At 35.9% G+C, this 16,476-nt stretch overlaps 2 protein-coding genes across 10 annotated transcripts; one reads left to right on the top strand and one right to left on the bottom strand.

Annotated features, from left to right (window-relative positions):
- On the top strand, nucleotides 1,522-5,455 carry LOC109719830 (calcium and calcium/calmodulin-dependent serine/threonine-protein kinase-like). Its single transcript, XM_020246650.1, has 8 exons — nucleotides 1,522-1,539; nucleotides 1,773-2,497; nucleotides 2,587-2,641; nucleotides 3,282-3,392; nucleotides 3,731-3,963; nucleotides 4,070-4,277; nucleotides 4,833-4,892; nucleotides 4,984-5,455. The coding sequence occupies exons 2-8, from the start codon at nucleotides 1,794-1,796 to the stop codon at nucleotides 5,158-5,160; spliced, it is 1,548 nt and encodes a 515-aa protein (XP_020102239.1). The 5' UTR covers nucleotides 1,522-1,539; nucleotides 1,773-1,793; the 3' UTR covers nucleotides 5,161-5,455.
- On the bottom strand, nucleotides 3,029-10,142 carry LOC109719831. Of its 9 annotated transcripts, none has more exons than XM_020246652.1 (8): nucleotides 9,891-10,142; nucleotides 9,392-9,562; nucleotides 8,513-8,734; nucleotides 7,345-7,434; nucleotides 6,688-6,807; nucleotides 4,753-5,981; nucleotides 3,675-4,359; nucleotides 3,029-3,532 (listed from the first exon to the last, which is right to left on the bottom strand). In XM_020246652.1, the coding sequence occupies exons 1-6, from the start codon at nucleotides 10,050-10,052 to the stop codon at nucleotides 5,937-5,939; spliced, it is 810 nt and encodes a 269-aa protein (XP_020102241.1). In that variant the 5' UTR covers nucleotides 10,053-10,142; the 3' UTR covers nucleotides 3,029-3,532; nucleotides 3,675-4,359; nucleotides 4,753-5,936. The 9 variants fall into 9 exon arrangements, with proteins under 9 accessions (XP_020102241.1, XP_020102247.1, XP_020102245.1 ...); XM_020246658.1 differs by having other exon boundaries at nucleotides 3,029-3,482; XM_020246656.1 differs by having other exon boundaries at nucleotides 3,029-3,447.

The raw sequence follows: 16,476 nt of genomic DNA, 5'->3' as shown, positions 1-16,476 counted from the left end.
TTTTATTTTTGTAACTATAAAAATTAATTAAGGTAATTAATTTAAATTATGAAATCAAAGTATGACTTTAACTCTCTCTCTCTCTCTCTCTCTCTCTCTATATATATATATATATATATGAAGTTAAGTTAGAATACTATTAGTAGCAAACGATTGAACGAGTCTCGTTGCTATCTATTTATTTTCGATGATGGAGCCTCCAAATCAATGATTGGTATCATTGAACATGATCTATACCACTTAAAATATTTAGAAATTAAATTTTATATCTTTTTGACATCATTGACCTAATGATCAAAGAGTTTCAAATTTTGTAATTTTAATGATCGATATGAGGCGTTTTTTCATTTAACATTTTAAAGATATTCAAATCGATTTAATTTTGGCTAGAAAATTCTTTAAACTATTTAGAACAAGATCTATATTCTCCATCTTGATTACAAGATTCCTATCATCATTTTTTAAAGAATATTCATTTTTAGCCGTTCATTTTGTGTCCACTTGATGGACAAAAAAATAATATCGGAAAAGCATAAAATTTGATTTTTAGATATTTCAAATGATATAGATCATGTTCAACGATACCGATCGACGATTTGGAGGCTCCATTATCAAAAATAAATTGGTGGCAACGGAGTCCATTTGCTACTGATAGTATTTCAGCTCAACTCTGTATATATGTAATGTAATGTATGTACGTAGATATGTCTCACTTTCTGATATATATGATTAGATGTATATATATGGTTATGATTTATGAATGTGACTACATCAAATCAAATATCTAACAATAATATATTACTTGATTTACAGAGTCCACAAAAGAAATCAACTTGTTAAATGAAATTGGGTAAATTAATATTTATTAAAACCAAAAAAAATCAAATTGAACCAAAATTTGAAAATATATCAGATAGAAATTTTTTATTTCATTCGATTTATTTTTTTCTAATTAATTTTGTATTTTTGTGTTTTCACTCCATCATTAAAGTTAATGAAATGCCTTCGGCAGCCAAACTAATGTCATCGCCAATCGATATATTACAAATAAATTGTCCTCTTGTAGTTAACTTTTATAAAATTTGACCAATACCTTTTATACATCTATAAAATTGACAATTTTAAGTTAAACACGATGATTGTATCATTGTGTTTATATCCATATTTTAACTTTTTTTTTTTTATTTAGAGAGAATAAAAAATATAGAAAAGAACACGTCACCGTGTAGTATTTCATTTAAAAACACCACCTAAGTGCTCGTATGATAAGAAGAGACTATTGATGCAAATATAAATTTATTAAGCCCATTTGTTAAAAAAAGTTTGAATGATTTTGTGATTTTGGTGTTGAAACAAATGTTGCAACTTTTTCGAAGTTACGAGTTAATCCATTACTCTGGCATCTCTTTTAAAAGAAAACAAACAGGCACTAACTCCACCAAACCCTCCCCCAATTTCTCCATTTCTTTAATCCCCCATTTGCCTCCCTTTCTCTACCCTCCATATTTTGTTCTTAAACAATCCAACAATTGCCAATGGGTATTTTTATATTTATATATATATACATATTTTTTTCTTATATTCCTTATTACTCCTTCCCCAATATCAGTTTCTACTTGTACTTTGGCATTTGTCTCTTCTGGGCCCAATCATTGCTGTGTCCTCCTCATCAATTTTGCAAAGCATTTGGGGTCTTAATTAGTTGAGGAGACAGATGAATTTTTGTTCTACTACTGTAATCTAATTTTCGATTGCATTTGATTAATATTCAGCGCCAGATATTCGAGTAGTAAATGTCGAGGCAGGGGATTAGAAAGCTGTCTGATGATTATGAAGTCTCTGACATTCTCGGCCGAGGCGGCTTCTCTGTTGTCAGAAGAGGTTTCAGCAAATCTGGTGAGCAGAAGACTGATGTTGCCATTAAAACCCTGCGCAGATTCGGATTCGCACCGCCGGGAGTTCAGAAGGGCATCGCGGCTGCTGCGGCACTGAACATGTGGAAGCAAGTCTCGATATCCGACGCCTTGCTGACGAATGAAATCCTGGTCATGAGGAAGATTGTAGAGAATGTTTCCCCTCATCCTAATGTGATCAACCTCTATGATGTCTATGAAGACGGCAGCGGAGTTCACCTCGTGCTGGAGCTTTGCTCCGGCGGGGAGCTCTTCGACCGGATAGTCGCTCAACCGCGCTACTCGGAGTTCGAAGCTGCGGTGGTAGTCCACCAAATTGCGAATGGCCTCGCGGCTCTTCATAGAGCAAACATCGTTCATCGCGATCTAAAGCCCGAGAATTGCTTGTTCTCGGACAGCGGATCGCGCTCTCCTCTTAAGATCATGGACTTTGGGCTGAGTTCGGTAGAGGATTTCACCGATCCGATTGTTGCGTTGTTTGGATCGATTGATTACGTCTCGCCTGAAGCTCTGTCGCGGCGCGAGGTGTCGTCTGCGAGTGATATGTGGTCTCTTGGGGTGATTCTTTACATCCTTCTATCTGGGTAATGCTGTGGTTCTGCAGTTAGTTTTCTTGGAGTGCTGCTGCTGCCTCTTTCAACTTTTCATTCTTGTTTCCTCATTAATGTTTCAGGTGCCCTCCATTTCATGCACCGACAAATCGGGACAAGCAGCAGAGGATTTTAGCTGTAAGTTCATCAGTAGTTCTTCATCTGGCATTTTCTGAGTCCATTCTGTTGGTCATAGTTCAACTTACAATGTAACAGAGAAAAGGCTTTTACCTACTAAGAAGCTTAAGTTACTGCAGTTTTAGCTGTTTATGGATTGACATAAATCAATTATTGTTCTTCTATCAATCTTTCCTTTGAGCAGCCAAGCACTACCAACTGTAAGGAATTGTAAAACAGCATTCGGCGTGCTATCGAAATAGGCCCTGATATTGTGTCCAGTGCTTCAGAAAGAAAAGGATTCAGCTCTTATATTTCCTTGAGACATGGGATTTCTAGAAAAGAATTTCATAAATGTAACACACTACTAAGGTAATAATTGGTTTAACAAGAAAAATGAGAGAGTTATTTGAGGCAATGAGAAAACAAAGTCAATGTTGTACCAGGCCGAATTCAATTCACAAGCCACATATATAGGAATCATTGATAGATGGTATCAGAGTACAAATTATACAATTACTGGATGTGATATCTCGCAAACCAAATATGCTATTCCACTTAAATTCGCTTCGGTATAACATAACACACTTGTCTTCATACTGGAATGTGCTCACTATGATTCCGGATTTCCAAACTCACTTGAGACATTCTTCCTCTCCAGGGTGAATACAGCTTTGAGGATCAAACATGGAAGACTGTAACTTCATCTGCAAAGGACTTGATTTCCAGCCTTCTGTCTGTCGAGCCGTATAAAAGACCGACAGCTGATGATGTATGTTTTGCACTTTCTTCTGTTATTTGTATGTATGTCCTAAATATGATTTTCACTGTATACCCATTACAAAAATATCACTACAGTAACCTGGAGAATCATCCAAGTCATGGCGAAAGTTGGTCTTCGATTGGAAATAGCTTTATAAAGAATGCGACTTTAGTAAGTACAAGGGTATACATGTATAGGAAATCGAGTTTTTTGAAAAACAAATATCAAAATTCAGTTTTTGCAGGGATTGTTATGTAAGAGAAAATTCTGCAAGGATATATCTGGAAATACCTTTTCTTTAAACTAGTGCCGAAGTTTGATAGTTCTATAACTTTGTATGGAAACAGCTTCTAAAGCATCCTTGGGTGATAGGAGACTCGGCAAAGCAAGATCTCATGGATGCAGAGGTCGTTTCCAAACTGCAAAGCTTCAACGCGCGGAGAAAACTGCGCGCAGCTGCGATAGCCAGTGTGTTGAGCAGCAAGGTCACACTGAGAACAAGGAAATTGAAGAGTTTGCTTGGATCCCATGATCTCACACAAGAGGAACTAGAGAAACTGCGGTTGCACTTCAGACGAATGTGAGTCTTTCAACTACTAGAACACTATAATAATGAGCTAGAGAAAGCTTATGTAGTCAATAAAGAATCTGTCCAGATTCAGAAAACTGAATACTCCCAAGTGCAGATGTTCGAACGGGGAGAATGCTACACTGAGCGAGTTTGAGCAAGTACTGAAAGCAATGAAAATGGATTCACTTATTCCTCTGGCTCCTCGCGTGTTTGATTTATTTGACAACAACCGCGATGGAACCGTGGACATGAGGGAGATTCTGTGTGGGCTATCCAGTCTCAGAAATTCGCGAGGAGATGACGCTCTCCAACTCTGCTTTCAGGTCAGCTCGGATTAATATTCTTTTTCTCCTTGCATTTGATTTTGATTCAAGGAGGTCGGTAGAAAATGGTTCAGGAGAGAACCTGTGGGACACAAAAATGATTCAGTGATTCAGTCCATGCTAAGCCATGAATAAAATGAAAGCTATGAAACTTACTACAAGTAATATTTATTTTGTAGTCATTAAGGATTAGGTGCATGGATTATCCCAATACTATCCGTATATGGCGAGCTAGTACCAGAACCTTTTACTTAAAAATTTTTTAGTCCCTGAACCTTCTCATATATTGCAATTTCATTCCTAACCGTTAAAATCATGTTTTTCCTTTTCTTTTTCCTTTTTTTTTTTTTCCTTTAGTGGCCAATTATGAAATTGCTATACATAAAGCAGTTCCAGAACTTAAAAGTATTTAAATGGAAAGTTCACGAACTAAGTCATTATATTGGGATAGAGAGGCACTATCCATATAATTTACCCCTAAATAAGATTGTTCTAGAGCAATCCATGCTTGTTCAGCTTTTTTCCGATGTATCTGACCCCTCATTATGTGCTCAGATGTATGACACGGACAGATCAGGGTCCATCAGTAAGGAAGAATTGGCGTCGATGCTTCGAGTAAACTTTCCCCACTATTTCTTTTATCCTTTCTCTACAACATACTCCAAAATTTCTATTAAATCAAGCAAAACGGTGATGTATGTTGCAGGCGTTGCCCGAGGATTGTCTTCCGGCTGATATAACTGAGCCAGGAAAGCTGGATGAGATATTCGATCAGATGGACGCAAACAATGATGGGAAGGTCACCTTCGACGAGTTCAAAGCCGCCATGCTGAGAGATAGCTCTCTTCAGGATGTTGTCCTGTCGTCCCTGCGACCAATTTAGCTCGCTCATTCTCTGCAATCCTTTTATCTCAGCTGAAAAATGATAATTATGAGAAACTTAGCCTGTGTCTTGGTTCTGAGAGCTAAGAGTAATGTAGGAAGCTCTCATATATAAGACTGCACGAATCGAAGATACGTTACAAATCTTTAATGCTACTTTTATGTTATAAAGCACTATGCACAGCAGTGCTACATCAATTAATTTTCAAGTTTCTAATCCAGAAATTTACTGTAGGAAGAGGACCAATGTATATTGTATTCAAAAAGGAGTTGGTAATTTTTCGGTTGCCTTTTTACCTGAAAGGAGCATGAAGTTAACAAAAATGTCTCAGCATGTTCAGTTAATGACAGATTATTCATCAGGGAAAGTTTTGGAGTACTTATCTGTAATCCATCCATCTGCAATTCATGCACAAAACAGGCTTGATATAGCTCGAGCCCAAAAACAAAAAAAAAAAAAAAAAAAAAAAAAAAGTCCAACAAGCCAAAGAAACCAAAGGATTTTCAGAAAGAAATTATTTTAATTGGAACCCAGAAAATATTTCAGATGTTACAATGGTGTGATCTTAACAAGCACATCCTTAAAGCATTATGATCTTGCTTTGCAGCAGCTAAGTCATCTAATGAACCAAATACAAAATCCTAGCTAGTTTTCATAGTGCTGTCGACATTGGTCAGGATGTTTAATTCTCGATTCTTCTTTCAAAAAATGAAAGTATTGTTTCGGTGATAGAAAGAACCGTCAAGATCCCGAAGGATGAACAGTCCAGCATTCAGTCACTGTTTCTGCTTCTTTGCCGATGGTTCCAATGGTGATGCGGCCTACCAGCAAATAGCAAGGTCATAAAAAGAAAATTCAAAATCTTAAAATGTACAGAGCTTGTAAAATAAAAATAAATCTGGGTGAATTTGCACTATTTTTGTCCCGTTAGATGTCAAACAAATAAACAACCTTATATTTACTTTTATATATGGAAATGTCGCAAATCACATTGAATTTGCATTAAATTATCTGGAGACAATTAATACATGTGGATGGATGGCAACGTATTTTATATGGGATTTCTTAGTGCAACTTGAAAAGAAAATAAAGGTTGCCCAAGGGGCAGAGCTTCATGAACCTATTCCATCTAAGTATAACAAATTTGAGGGGCAAGTAAAGGAACCTACTTCAAGTTTTCAACTTGATCCTAATAGTTTTACCGCTGTAGTGTGCACTAAACGAGTGTCTAAACTTTCAATCTTCAAATCTCCTTTTCTTTTAAATAGAGCAGCAGTCTAATGGAGCACATGTTGATGATATAATGCAAAAGTAAAATTTCTCGCTAAGAACAAATTGCACTGTCCCTGATAGCAAGAAACTTGAAGCTTCTTTTGTAGGAAATCAGCAGAAGTTCAACCATGTAAAGGCACTTCATCTTCTACTTTAATAAAAAATAAAAAATAAATGACTTACAAGAATAAACATAAGATAAAATATAGTTTCATCAAAATAAAATGATGTTCTAAGATTGAGTTAAGGTCATACAGAATTCGAGAGCAGTTCGGTGAGATGTGTCATCGATCTTAACATAGCTTCGAGTGAGTCTTTCGAAAGCTGAAACTTCACCTCTATTTCCCCAGAGGAAGACTTTGAATAATCTTGGAGCTGCAAATACAAAGACAAGGGCAAAGGAGTTAGATATATTCAAAAGATGGAAACGACCATGTTGTTCCTGCAAGTTTCACAAGCTATCAATTTATAAGTAATGGACAGAGCCATGTAAGAAAGAAGAACAAAGTAAGCACCCCGTGTCAAATATTACAAGGTCAAAATCAGCAACAGAAGAATTCGCTAGGCACACTAAGAGGTGCAATGAAATTTTTTTCCTCTTGAAAGGACCACTCAAAAAGCTTTTTTTATTGTAGCCACAAGCCGTGGAATTTAATCATCCTCCCTAATCAAACTATTTGAGCTGTTTCTTACATTTACGCGTATCCAGAAACTAATCGTAGTTTCCATATCTATATGGAGCATCTTCACCTAGTAGAGTACAGAAAAATTTCCAATATGTACACAGATTTCTGAAGCATTTGCGTCTCTTTGAAATCATGACAAGATATCAAACTCAAACTGAAGAAAAAAAGAAACAGGGTTTAAGGTACACCCAAGTCAGAATAAGGTTCAAGATAACAAGAACAGGACCTTCAGTGTAATGATAGCCAAGCGATTTGCTGGTGCTGAATTTCTTTTCTCCATGGTCCACGTCATTGACTTGAGGCGTGGAAGAGTTGTCTGCATTATTTCCATAAAGCATAAATAAATTCTCCAAGTATAACAAAAATAGCTGTTCCTAGCAAATGATTCAGCAGTAGATTTCATGCCATTATAGGCTGCTTTGATATAGAGCTTGATAGGCTTGGGAATCTGCCTAAGTGCCTATTTAAATTATTGTAGGAAATACTGAGATTAATGTCCGTGGAACTTTTTGTTGTAAACAAGTTTTTTTTTTTTTAACTCAACCCAAAACACAATGCACTACTTAGTGTTAGCAAAAAGTGCCTACAGATGCTAGATGGAATTATTTTTAACGTACACCATAGAAATAAATTTTGCAAGTTGCCTGAAACAAAATGTTTGTCTACATATATCTGTTAATTTTTTTCTAAAATAAAATGATATCACTTCAAAACTACAAACTTTGCACATAATAAAACTTTGAAATACACATGCAGCACCAATGGCTAATGATAACATCCATTTAGAAGAGGTAGAATCTAGAGTATACATAATCATTTACCGAGGTGTATGTATGTGAAAAAAGAAAAACGAACTCAACTTATGTAGTAGTAAACTTGCTTCGTAACCTTCAGTTTATGGCAAAGAGTAGATATCATGTTTCTTTTGCTTCTGTTTGAAGGACGGGCAGGTGCACGAGCAATCTTTATATTCTTACGTAAAACAGAAGGAACCATCTAATAGTTAACAAAATAGTGGTTTCTTTTTACTTGTGCTATGCAAAACATTTGTCTCGTAAAAAACTTGCGGCCGCACTGAGACTTATATAAAATGAATGCCACCAATGTGATACTAATAGCTGGCGAGTGTTCAGATTACTCTGTTAATTGATACTACTCGGACTGATATCACTACAAACTGCATCAAATTACTCTGTTAATTGATACTACTCGGACTGATATCACTACAAACTGCATAAAATTACTCTGTTAATTGATACTACTCGGACTGATATCACTACAAACTGCATCAAAACACACAAAAAGGACAAATCATGTTCATTTTCATGAACCACAAAATTACAGAAGCGATCATCAATTACTTGTATCGTTAAATCAATTTTTTAATCATTTACCAGTCCGTCCAGGGAACCATGATCTTGATTATGTGGCGTTGAAGACAAGCTTGGAAGATTGGCTACAACATTGCTCGCAGTATTACTGCTCTTAGGGTAAGCGGTTGCATCATCTTCCCTCGGCCAAAGTAACGATGATAGTTCCGATGCTGTAGAGGATGCAAAAGGAGGCAGTCTGTTGATTTTAACTTGATCTGACACCCGTGTTTTCTGCCAAAGAGGCTGGGAAAACCAGAATACACAAAATTCTTGAAATAGAACAGTACAGTAAGTTGTTAAGAAAGAAATTATCATCTAAGAAATGCTTTCTATGTCTTCTTGGTCCTTAAAGTTCCAGTATGGTCCCCGACCTTTCAATTTGTTACAATTGGGGTCCTAAACCCATATGTTTTGCCACAATCATATATCCTCCACAAAATTGGAGAGAAATTTCCACCTCATCTACTTGTCATATAAGAGCCCCAAAATTAAAAACACCGTTCTCTAGCAGCTTAAACTTTTGAAGGAAAACGGTTGTTTCGCATAATTTAATGTAATATAAGAACAACAGGTCTGGAGTTTGAGTCCCGCCAGGGTCCTAGCGTTATTTAATTTCCTTCCGTTTAATTCAAGTTCACCTCCTGGTTCTATTAAAAAGTCACGAGCCCAGACGTGAGGGAGAGTGATGAATATTTAGTATCTTAAGCTTTTGGAGAAAAACGACACTTTCGTATAATTTAACAATAGACAATACAAGCGCATTTCTCTCCAATTCAACCGAGACACACGAAGAAAAATGATTAGATTGCATCAGAATACAAAGGTTTGGGACCCAATCATTAACAATTTAAACATTGTGCGCCGCAAAGAAACCTCCGAAAAATAATCTCGATAAAACACCTGGTCCTTTGTCGCTTCCGCCATCCATTGATTCTGATATTTCTGAAGTAGCAAGACAAGAACATTTCTGAGTTCCGCAGGAAGATCATGAGGTAATACATTCTGGATATTCTCTCCTGCGAGCTTTTCGTTCACACACTTCCTGATGATAGAGCGAAGGCACGCTAAAACCTAAAATTTTAAGTTCCAACATCAGCTAACATATCAAAGGATTGCATGATGGTGAAAAAATATGCTACTTTTCTTCTTCTTCTTTTTTTCCAAATTAAGATATAGGCTTATAATTCCCTATGCACATTCATTAAAGAGCGAAGAGCACAAAGAGAAACATCATAAAGACACTACAAGCACCTCCGCCATCAAAGCCATCAAAGATATTAAGTTCGCATGCTCGAATTTGGATCATGCCCGTACATTTCTCAAGCAATCAATGAGAACACGAGGAATTGGGGATTCTTAGAGAGAGAGAGAGAGGGGGGTTGGGGGAGAGGGGGGTTACGGGGCCGAGGTGTTGGGGCGTGGGGAGGTTGAGGAGGGATTGGATGCGGGACTTGTCGGGCGAGGCGAGCCCGGTTTCGCGGGTCCTCCACAGAGACTCCAGCACTTGCGCCAGCGACTCCTCCGGGATCGTCGGAGGAAGCTTCAGGAGCTCTTCTTCCATCTCCCAAGTCCAGTCTGGTACTAGTCCCTACCCTCTGTGATTGTGCTGCTGCTCGACCGAGGGAGCCAGGGCTGACAGAAAAGGAAAAAGGGTTTGCCTGTATAAATAAAAACAATATATTTTGTCCGTATCCAATTTGAATCCGAGCATGAATTAATTTTACCATTTTATATATATATATATAATATATAATAATAGGGCGCGCAAATGCGCGGAGCCGGCTCAACGTTCGACTCGCGTTTCGACTGCGATATTGGCTCGCTCAAGCTCGACTCGAAATTAAATGAGCCGAGCTTGAACAAAAAAAAAAGCTCGAAATTCATTCAAGCTGAGCTTGAGTATTACTCGCCGTTCGAATTAGGCTCGAAAAGCTCAAAAGCTCGAAATATATATAATATATATATATATATAATATATATATATATATATATATATGTCTATCAAAAGTATAGAGAACTGGTGCTTTCCATTTTTTAATTTTTAGATCACCCTATATTTCTTTGAATAATACTATTATTATCTTGTAGGACCACTCAATTCTAAGAATATATTTAATCCTAAGGGGGCCGCAATCATCCCAACCATACAATTCTTAATCAAAGGTCAAAAATGAAACATCAAATCTTCTATATTTTCGATAACATAAAGTATAGAGGATCTGATGCTTTCGATTTTTTGATTTTTAGATCAACTAATCATTCTTTGAATTAATACTATATTATATTGTAGGGACCACTCAATTCTAGGGATATTATTTAATCCTACGGGGACCGCAATCATCCCAATCATACAATTCTTAATCAAAGGGTCAAAATTCGAAAACATCAAATCCTCTATATTTTCGATAACATAGTAGTTCTACACTATATATATATATAATATATATATATATATATATATATAATATATATAATATAAAATATAATATATTTAATTATCTATAGCTGAGTGAATAATCTGAATTTAGTTAAAATTGGGCCATATTGTTGGCCCATAAAAATAAACCCAATAACAAATAAAAAGCAAAATTTACTAAATTTATACATTTTTCCTTTCTTTCTTTCTTCATAGAGCTTTAAATTTTCAATGTGTTCTCTCTTTCTCTTTTCTGTCTCTCACCCTATTTGGCCAAGCCGAAGCCCTCCAAGTTCCAAGTAGCAGCATATGCCTGCCGTTGCCTATCTTGCTATTAATTGTATACTTGAAAAATATCCCGAATATTTTTAAAAGTAAAAATTATTATTCATATAAAATTTTAATTTTAGTTATATATGATTGGATAATTTAATCCAATATTTATCTATATAAATTATTTATTTTTGACTGCATAAATAAAATGAAAATATGGAGATTGAAGGCGGAAGAAAAGACATGTGAGGTTGAAAAGATTAGAATTATAAACTCATAAATTTTTTTCTTCATATTATAATACTATATTTATATAATTATTTTATATTTTGAACTATTAGACATATTTTGTATCAAATATAGATAAGTTCTATATAATTAACTATTATCGTATGATGTTAGAATTTCAAGCGGCTTCGTTTAGGTTCGAGCTCGCTCGACTCGAAATTAGGCTCGCTCGAGCTCGGCTCGAATTAATTAATCCAAGCTTGAGCTTAAATTTAGGCTCGAAATTAATTTCAAGCCGAATTTGACCGAGTAAGCTCGCCGAGCTCGGCTCGTTCCACCCCTAATATATATATTATATATATATATTATAAATATATATATATATATATTAAACATAATGAATCCACAATATTTCTTGCCACGTGGCAAGAATCCCTTCATTCCTAGGTTAATAGATAATATTTATCTCTTGTATAAATCCCCAATATGAAATTTATGTTTCTTCTCCACTTCTAAATGCGTAACCCTTCACCTCTCCATATTTAATTACATACATTATATTTCACCAATTAGTGAACTTTGTAACTCCAATCCATTCCCCTCCACTATTAATCCTCACTTCTAAATGCTATGCTAAACCCTTCATCTCTCCATATTTAATTGCATGCATCATATTCTATCAATTAGTGAGCTTTGTAATTCCAATCCATTCCCCTCCACCATTAATCTCCACTTCTAAATGCTCAACCCTTCACCTCTCCACATTTAATTACATACATTATATTTCATCAATTAATGAACTTTGTAACACCAATCTACTCCCCTTCACCATTAATCCCCTCACCCCATCTTTCTTGCATGACCTGTTATTTTTCATGCAAAAAGAAATATTATCATCTAATCTCTCACCCCACACTTATCTCCTTCTCTCTATCTCATTGTGTTAACAAAGATTATGAGAATGATAAAGAAGAAGAACATGCGAAGAACATTGTCTCCTTCCAAAAATATCGTCCTGTAAAGTCCAGCCGCGGCCCATATAAGTGCTCGCTGGGCTGGTCTGCACCGGAGCCGTCGCTCGCCGTGAACCGCCGCAGCCTAGGCTGCCTCCTCGCACGGCTCGCACGCGCCCGCAACTAGGCCGAGGGGAGCGCCGTCCTAGCCTCCTCTTCGCGGCGACGTTGCGCAGGAGCTCGCTTCTCAAGAATCACAGGAACTTCTTGGTAAATCAAATTGTTTAAGAATAAGGATTTCTGTGATTGATGTGATGGTAAGGCTATATCGGTTTAGATATCGCAGTTTGGTGATGCAGATGAGGTGTTTGTTCATAGGTTACAATAGAAATTCAGAAATGACTCGGCGCGCGGAGCAACTACCAGCTGAAGATTAAGAAGATATATGAGATTTGGATGAGTAAGAGAAGTGCTTCAAAAAATATTAATTTTTTTAAGATTAATGTTTTTTATTTTATTTTCATATTATGATCATTTTTTTGAGTAGATACTGTTGTGGGCAAAATTTCTTTCATAGATTAAAAAGTATGATGCGGAGATTGGAGCCTGAGACGCCAACCAAAATTTTCTTAAGCCAAATACGTTAAGTTATTATTTATGTATTTCATATACTTCTAGCTATTATTTTATTTTTTTAACAACTGAATTTAGTCATGTAAATTGACTGTGCTTAACATGATATAGCTTCCTATAAGCTGTAAATATAAATTTTATTAAAATATTAAAAATTTATTTTTATTATCTACCCGCTGCATCGCGCGGGTCTCTACACTATATATATATATATAGAGTAACGCTGGGCTGCTATTAGTAGTAGAATGCTAAAGTTGCTACCGATTTTCTGACCGTTGGATTGCTTCGCGATCCGTGCAAGAAGGGGGGCTAATTTCAGTGGACAAACGGAAGCTAACGGAGCCCCCCTTCGTTACCCTATCAATCTCTCTCTTTCTCTCTCCTCTCCATTTCCCCCCCATTTCCCAACTTTACCCAGTCAATCTCTCTCTCTCTCCTCTCCATTTCCCCCATTTCCCTGTCAACCTCTCTCTCTCTCTCCTCTCCATCTCCAACCCGCCACCCCCTCTCACACCCTCTCTCGCTTGATCTGCAGAAGCTGAGTCCCTCGCTCCATCCTCACACCCGCTCTCGCTCGATCCCGCGCTCAATCTCTCACTCGATCGATCTGCAAAAAGTGCTATTGAAGAATGTGAGCTTTGATTTTTTTTTTTTTCAAAAAAATTTAGTGTGTTTAGTGTTTATATTTTTAATTAAAATTTTTTTTCTTGCTTGGGAACCCTCTCAGAAGCTGAGTCCCTCGCTCCTTACTCACACACTCTCTCGCTCGATCTCGTGCTAAATCTCTCACTCGATCGATCTGCAGGAAGTGCTGTTGAAAAAGGTGAGCTTTGATTTTTTTTTTTTTTTCAAAAAAATTTAGTGTGTTTAGTGTTTATATTTTTAATTAAAATTTTTTTTCTTGCTTGGGAACCCTCTCAGAAGCTGAGTCCCTCGCTCCTTACTCACACACTCTCTCGCTCGATCTCGCGCTAAATCTCTCACTCGATCGATCTGCAGGAAGTGCTGTTGAAAAAGGTGAGCTTTGATTTTTTTTTTTTTTTCAAAAACATTTAGTGTGTTTAGTGTTTATATTTTTAATTAAAATTTTTTTTCTTGCTTGGGAACCCTCTCAGAAGCTGAGTCCCTCGCTCCTTACTCACACACTCTCTCGCTCGATCTCGCGCTAAATCTCTCACTCGATCGATCTGCAGGAAGTGCTGTTGAAGAAGGTGAGCTTTGATTTTTTTTTTTTCAAAAAATTTTAGTGTGTTTAGTGTTTATATTTTTAATTAAATTTTTTTTTCTTGCTTGGGAACCCTCTCAGAAGCTGAGTCCCTCGCTCCTTACTCACACCCTCTCTCGCTCGATCTCGCGCTCAATCTCTCACTCGATCGATCTGCAGGAAGTGCTGTTGAAGAAGGTGAGCTTTGATTTTTTTTTTTTCAAAAAAATTTAGTGTGTTTAGTGTTTATATTTTTAATTAAATTTTTTTTTCTTGCTTGGGAACCCTCTCAGAACCTGAAAAAAAAATGAAGTATTTAATTCATCACGTACCAAATTTTTACCTAAAAGCTAGCATTTTAAGACATATAAATTCTTTTATTATTCTGAACAAGATAATATAAATTCTTTTTATTAGTAGTTTAACAATAAAAATCGGTATAGCAACTACTATTTGGTAAAGTGTTCTATCTCATTCGCATGCAGCCTTTGTTTGTTTGTTTTTTTTTTCCTTTAAATGCTTTGAAGTAATTTAATATTGCATATATGGTTGCTACGTTACAACTCTAGAACACTCTCACTTGTCTTATTTCCTAATTTAACTCCATCTTTTGCTTTATTTTATTTTATTTTATCTGTAAGGAGTATGGTAACAAATTTGCATGGGACCCATATCTAAACTAGCTTGGCTTTTGCATGTTAGGTTCCGCAATAGTATTAATTTCTTTGTTTGGCATTGCATAGCATATATTCGGTTGCATGGGATCCACATCTAATATGTGCTTATGATTTTTTTTTTTTTTTGCTAATTTATTGATGAAAAAGAGGAAGAATGCAAGAAATGCACAATCACATACAGTCTTATGCTATTGTGGAAAACAAGCAGTTATCAGAGTGTCTCATACCCGTGCTAATCCTGGAAGACCATTTTATGGTTGTGTTAACTATGGAAAAAAATCTGATGAAAATCATTGTGAATTTTTTAAGTGGTGCTTTTCAGATTTTATTGCGTCACAAGCGAATTGTTCTGAGGTTACGTCGTGTGGAATATCAGCTCTATGAATCTTGAAAGAGAAACAAGATCAAAGTGAAAATATTGTGGAGCATCACAACGGCTTCTATATTTTCACAATCAAGTATGGTTGGGTTGTTCAAGTGAAGATCTCCACAATCCAAATGTAAAGGAAAAGAAAGCCACAAAGATATTAAGCTTCAGCTGAAAGGCAGTGAAAAAAGCTAGAACATGCCATAGCTAAATGTACTTAACTTATATCCTTCATCTATTGGTTGATGATAGAAAAACAAATCAGGGAGAATCTTCGATTTGTATCGCACAGATTTATTTCTACATGACGAACCTCAGAACAATTCGCTTGTGACGCAATAAAATCTGAAAAGCACCACTTAAAAATTCACAATGATTTTCATCAGATTTTTTTCCTAGTTAACACAACCATAAATGGTCTTCCAGGATTAGCACGGTATGATACACTCTTGATAACTGCTTGTTTTCCACAATAGCATAAAGACTGTATGTGATTGTTGCATTCTTGCATTCTTCTCTTTTTCATCTATAAATTATAGCAAAAAAAAAAAAAAATCATAAGCACATATTAGATGTGATCCCAGCCAAGCCGAATATAGCTATGCAATGCCAAACAAAGAAATTAATACTATTGCGGAACTAACATGCAAAAGCCAAGCTAGTTTAGATGTAGGTCCCATGCAAATTTGTTACCATACTCCTTACAGATAAAATAAAATAAAATAAAGCAAAAGATGGAGTTAAATTAGGAAATAAGCAAGTGAGCGTGTTCCAGAGTTGTAACGTAGAAACCATATATGCAATATTAAATTACTTCAAAGCATTTAAAGGAAAAAAAAAAAAAAAAACAAAGGCTGCATGCGAATAGATAGAACACTTTACAAATAGTAGTTGCCTATACGATTTTATTGTTAAACTATAATAAAAGATATTATATTATCTTGTTCGAATAATAAAGAATTTATATGTCTTAAAATGCTAGCTTTAGGTAAAAAATTTGGTACGTATGAATTAAATACTTCATTTTTTTTTTAGGAACGGAGAGAGTTCCAAGCAAGAAAAAATTTTAATTAAAATATAAACACTAAAACATCTCTAAAATTTTCAAAAAAAAAAAAAAATCCAAAGCTCACCTTCCTCAACAACACCTGCCAAATCGATCGAGTGAGAGATTGAGCGCGGAGATCGAGCAAGAGACGTGTGCGATGTAAGGAGCGAGGACTCAGCTTCTGAG

The sequence above is a fragment of the Ananas comosus genome, linkage group 13 (genome assembly GCF_001540865.1).
Source record: "Ananas comosus cultivar F153 linkage group 13, ASM154086v1, whole genome shotgun sequence".
NCBI classification, from domain to species: domain Eukaryota; kingdom Viridiplantae; phylum Streptophyta; class Magnoliopsida; order Poales; family Bromeliaceae; genus Ananas; species Ananas comosus.
Note: the sequence above shows the minus strand (reverse complement) of the source record. Positions and strands in the feature narration are given on the sequence as shown.

Coding starts and splice junctions, on each gene's coding strand:
- LOC109719830 (XM_020246650.1), top strand. CDS start 1,794: ATGTCGAGGCAGGGGATTAGAAAGCTGTCTGATGATTATGAAGTCTCT. Junction 3,964..4,069: donor CGGTTGCACTTCAGACGAAT/GTGAGTCTTTCA, acceptor TCCCAAGTGCAG/ATGTTCGAACGGGGAGAATG. Junction 4,893..4,983: donor AATTGGCGTCGATGCTTCGA/GTAAACTTTCCC, acceptor TGTATGTTGCAG/GCGTTGCCCGAGGATTGTCT.
- LOC109719831 (XM_020246651.1), bottom strand. CDS start 10,052: ATGGAAGAAGAGCTCCTGAAGCTTCCTCCGACGATCCCGGAGGAGTCG. Junction 9,563..9,890: donor CGCCCCAACACCTCGGCCCC/GTAACCCCCCTC, acceptor TTAAAATTTTAG/GTTTTAGCGTGCCTTCGCTC. Junction 8,735..9,391: donor CGGAAGCGACAAAGGACCAG/GTGTTTTATCGA, acceptor TGGTTTTCCCAG/CCTCTTTGGCAGAAAACACG.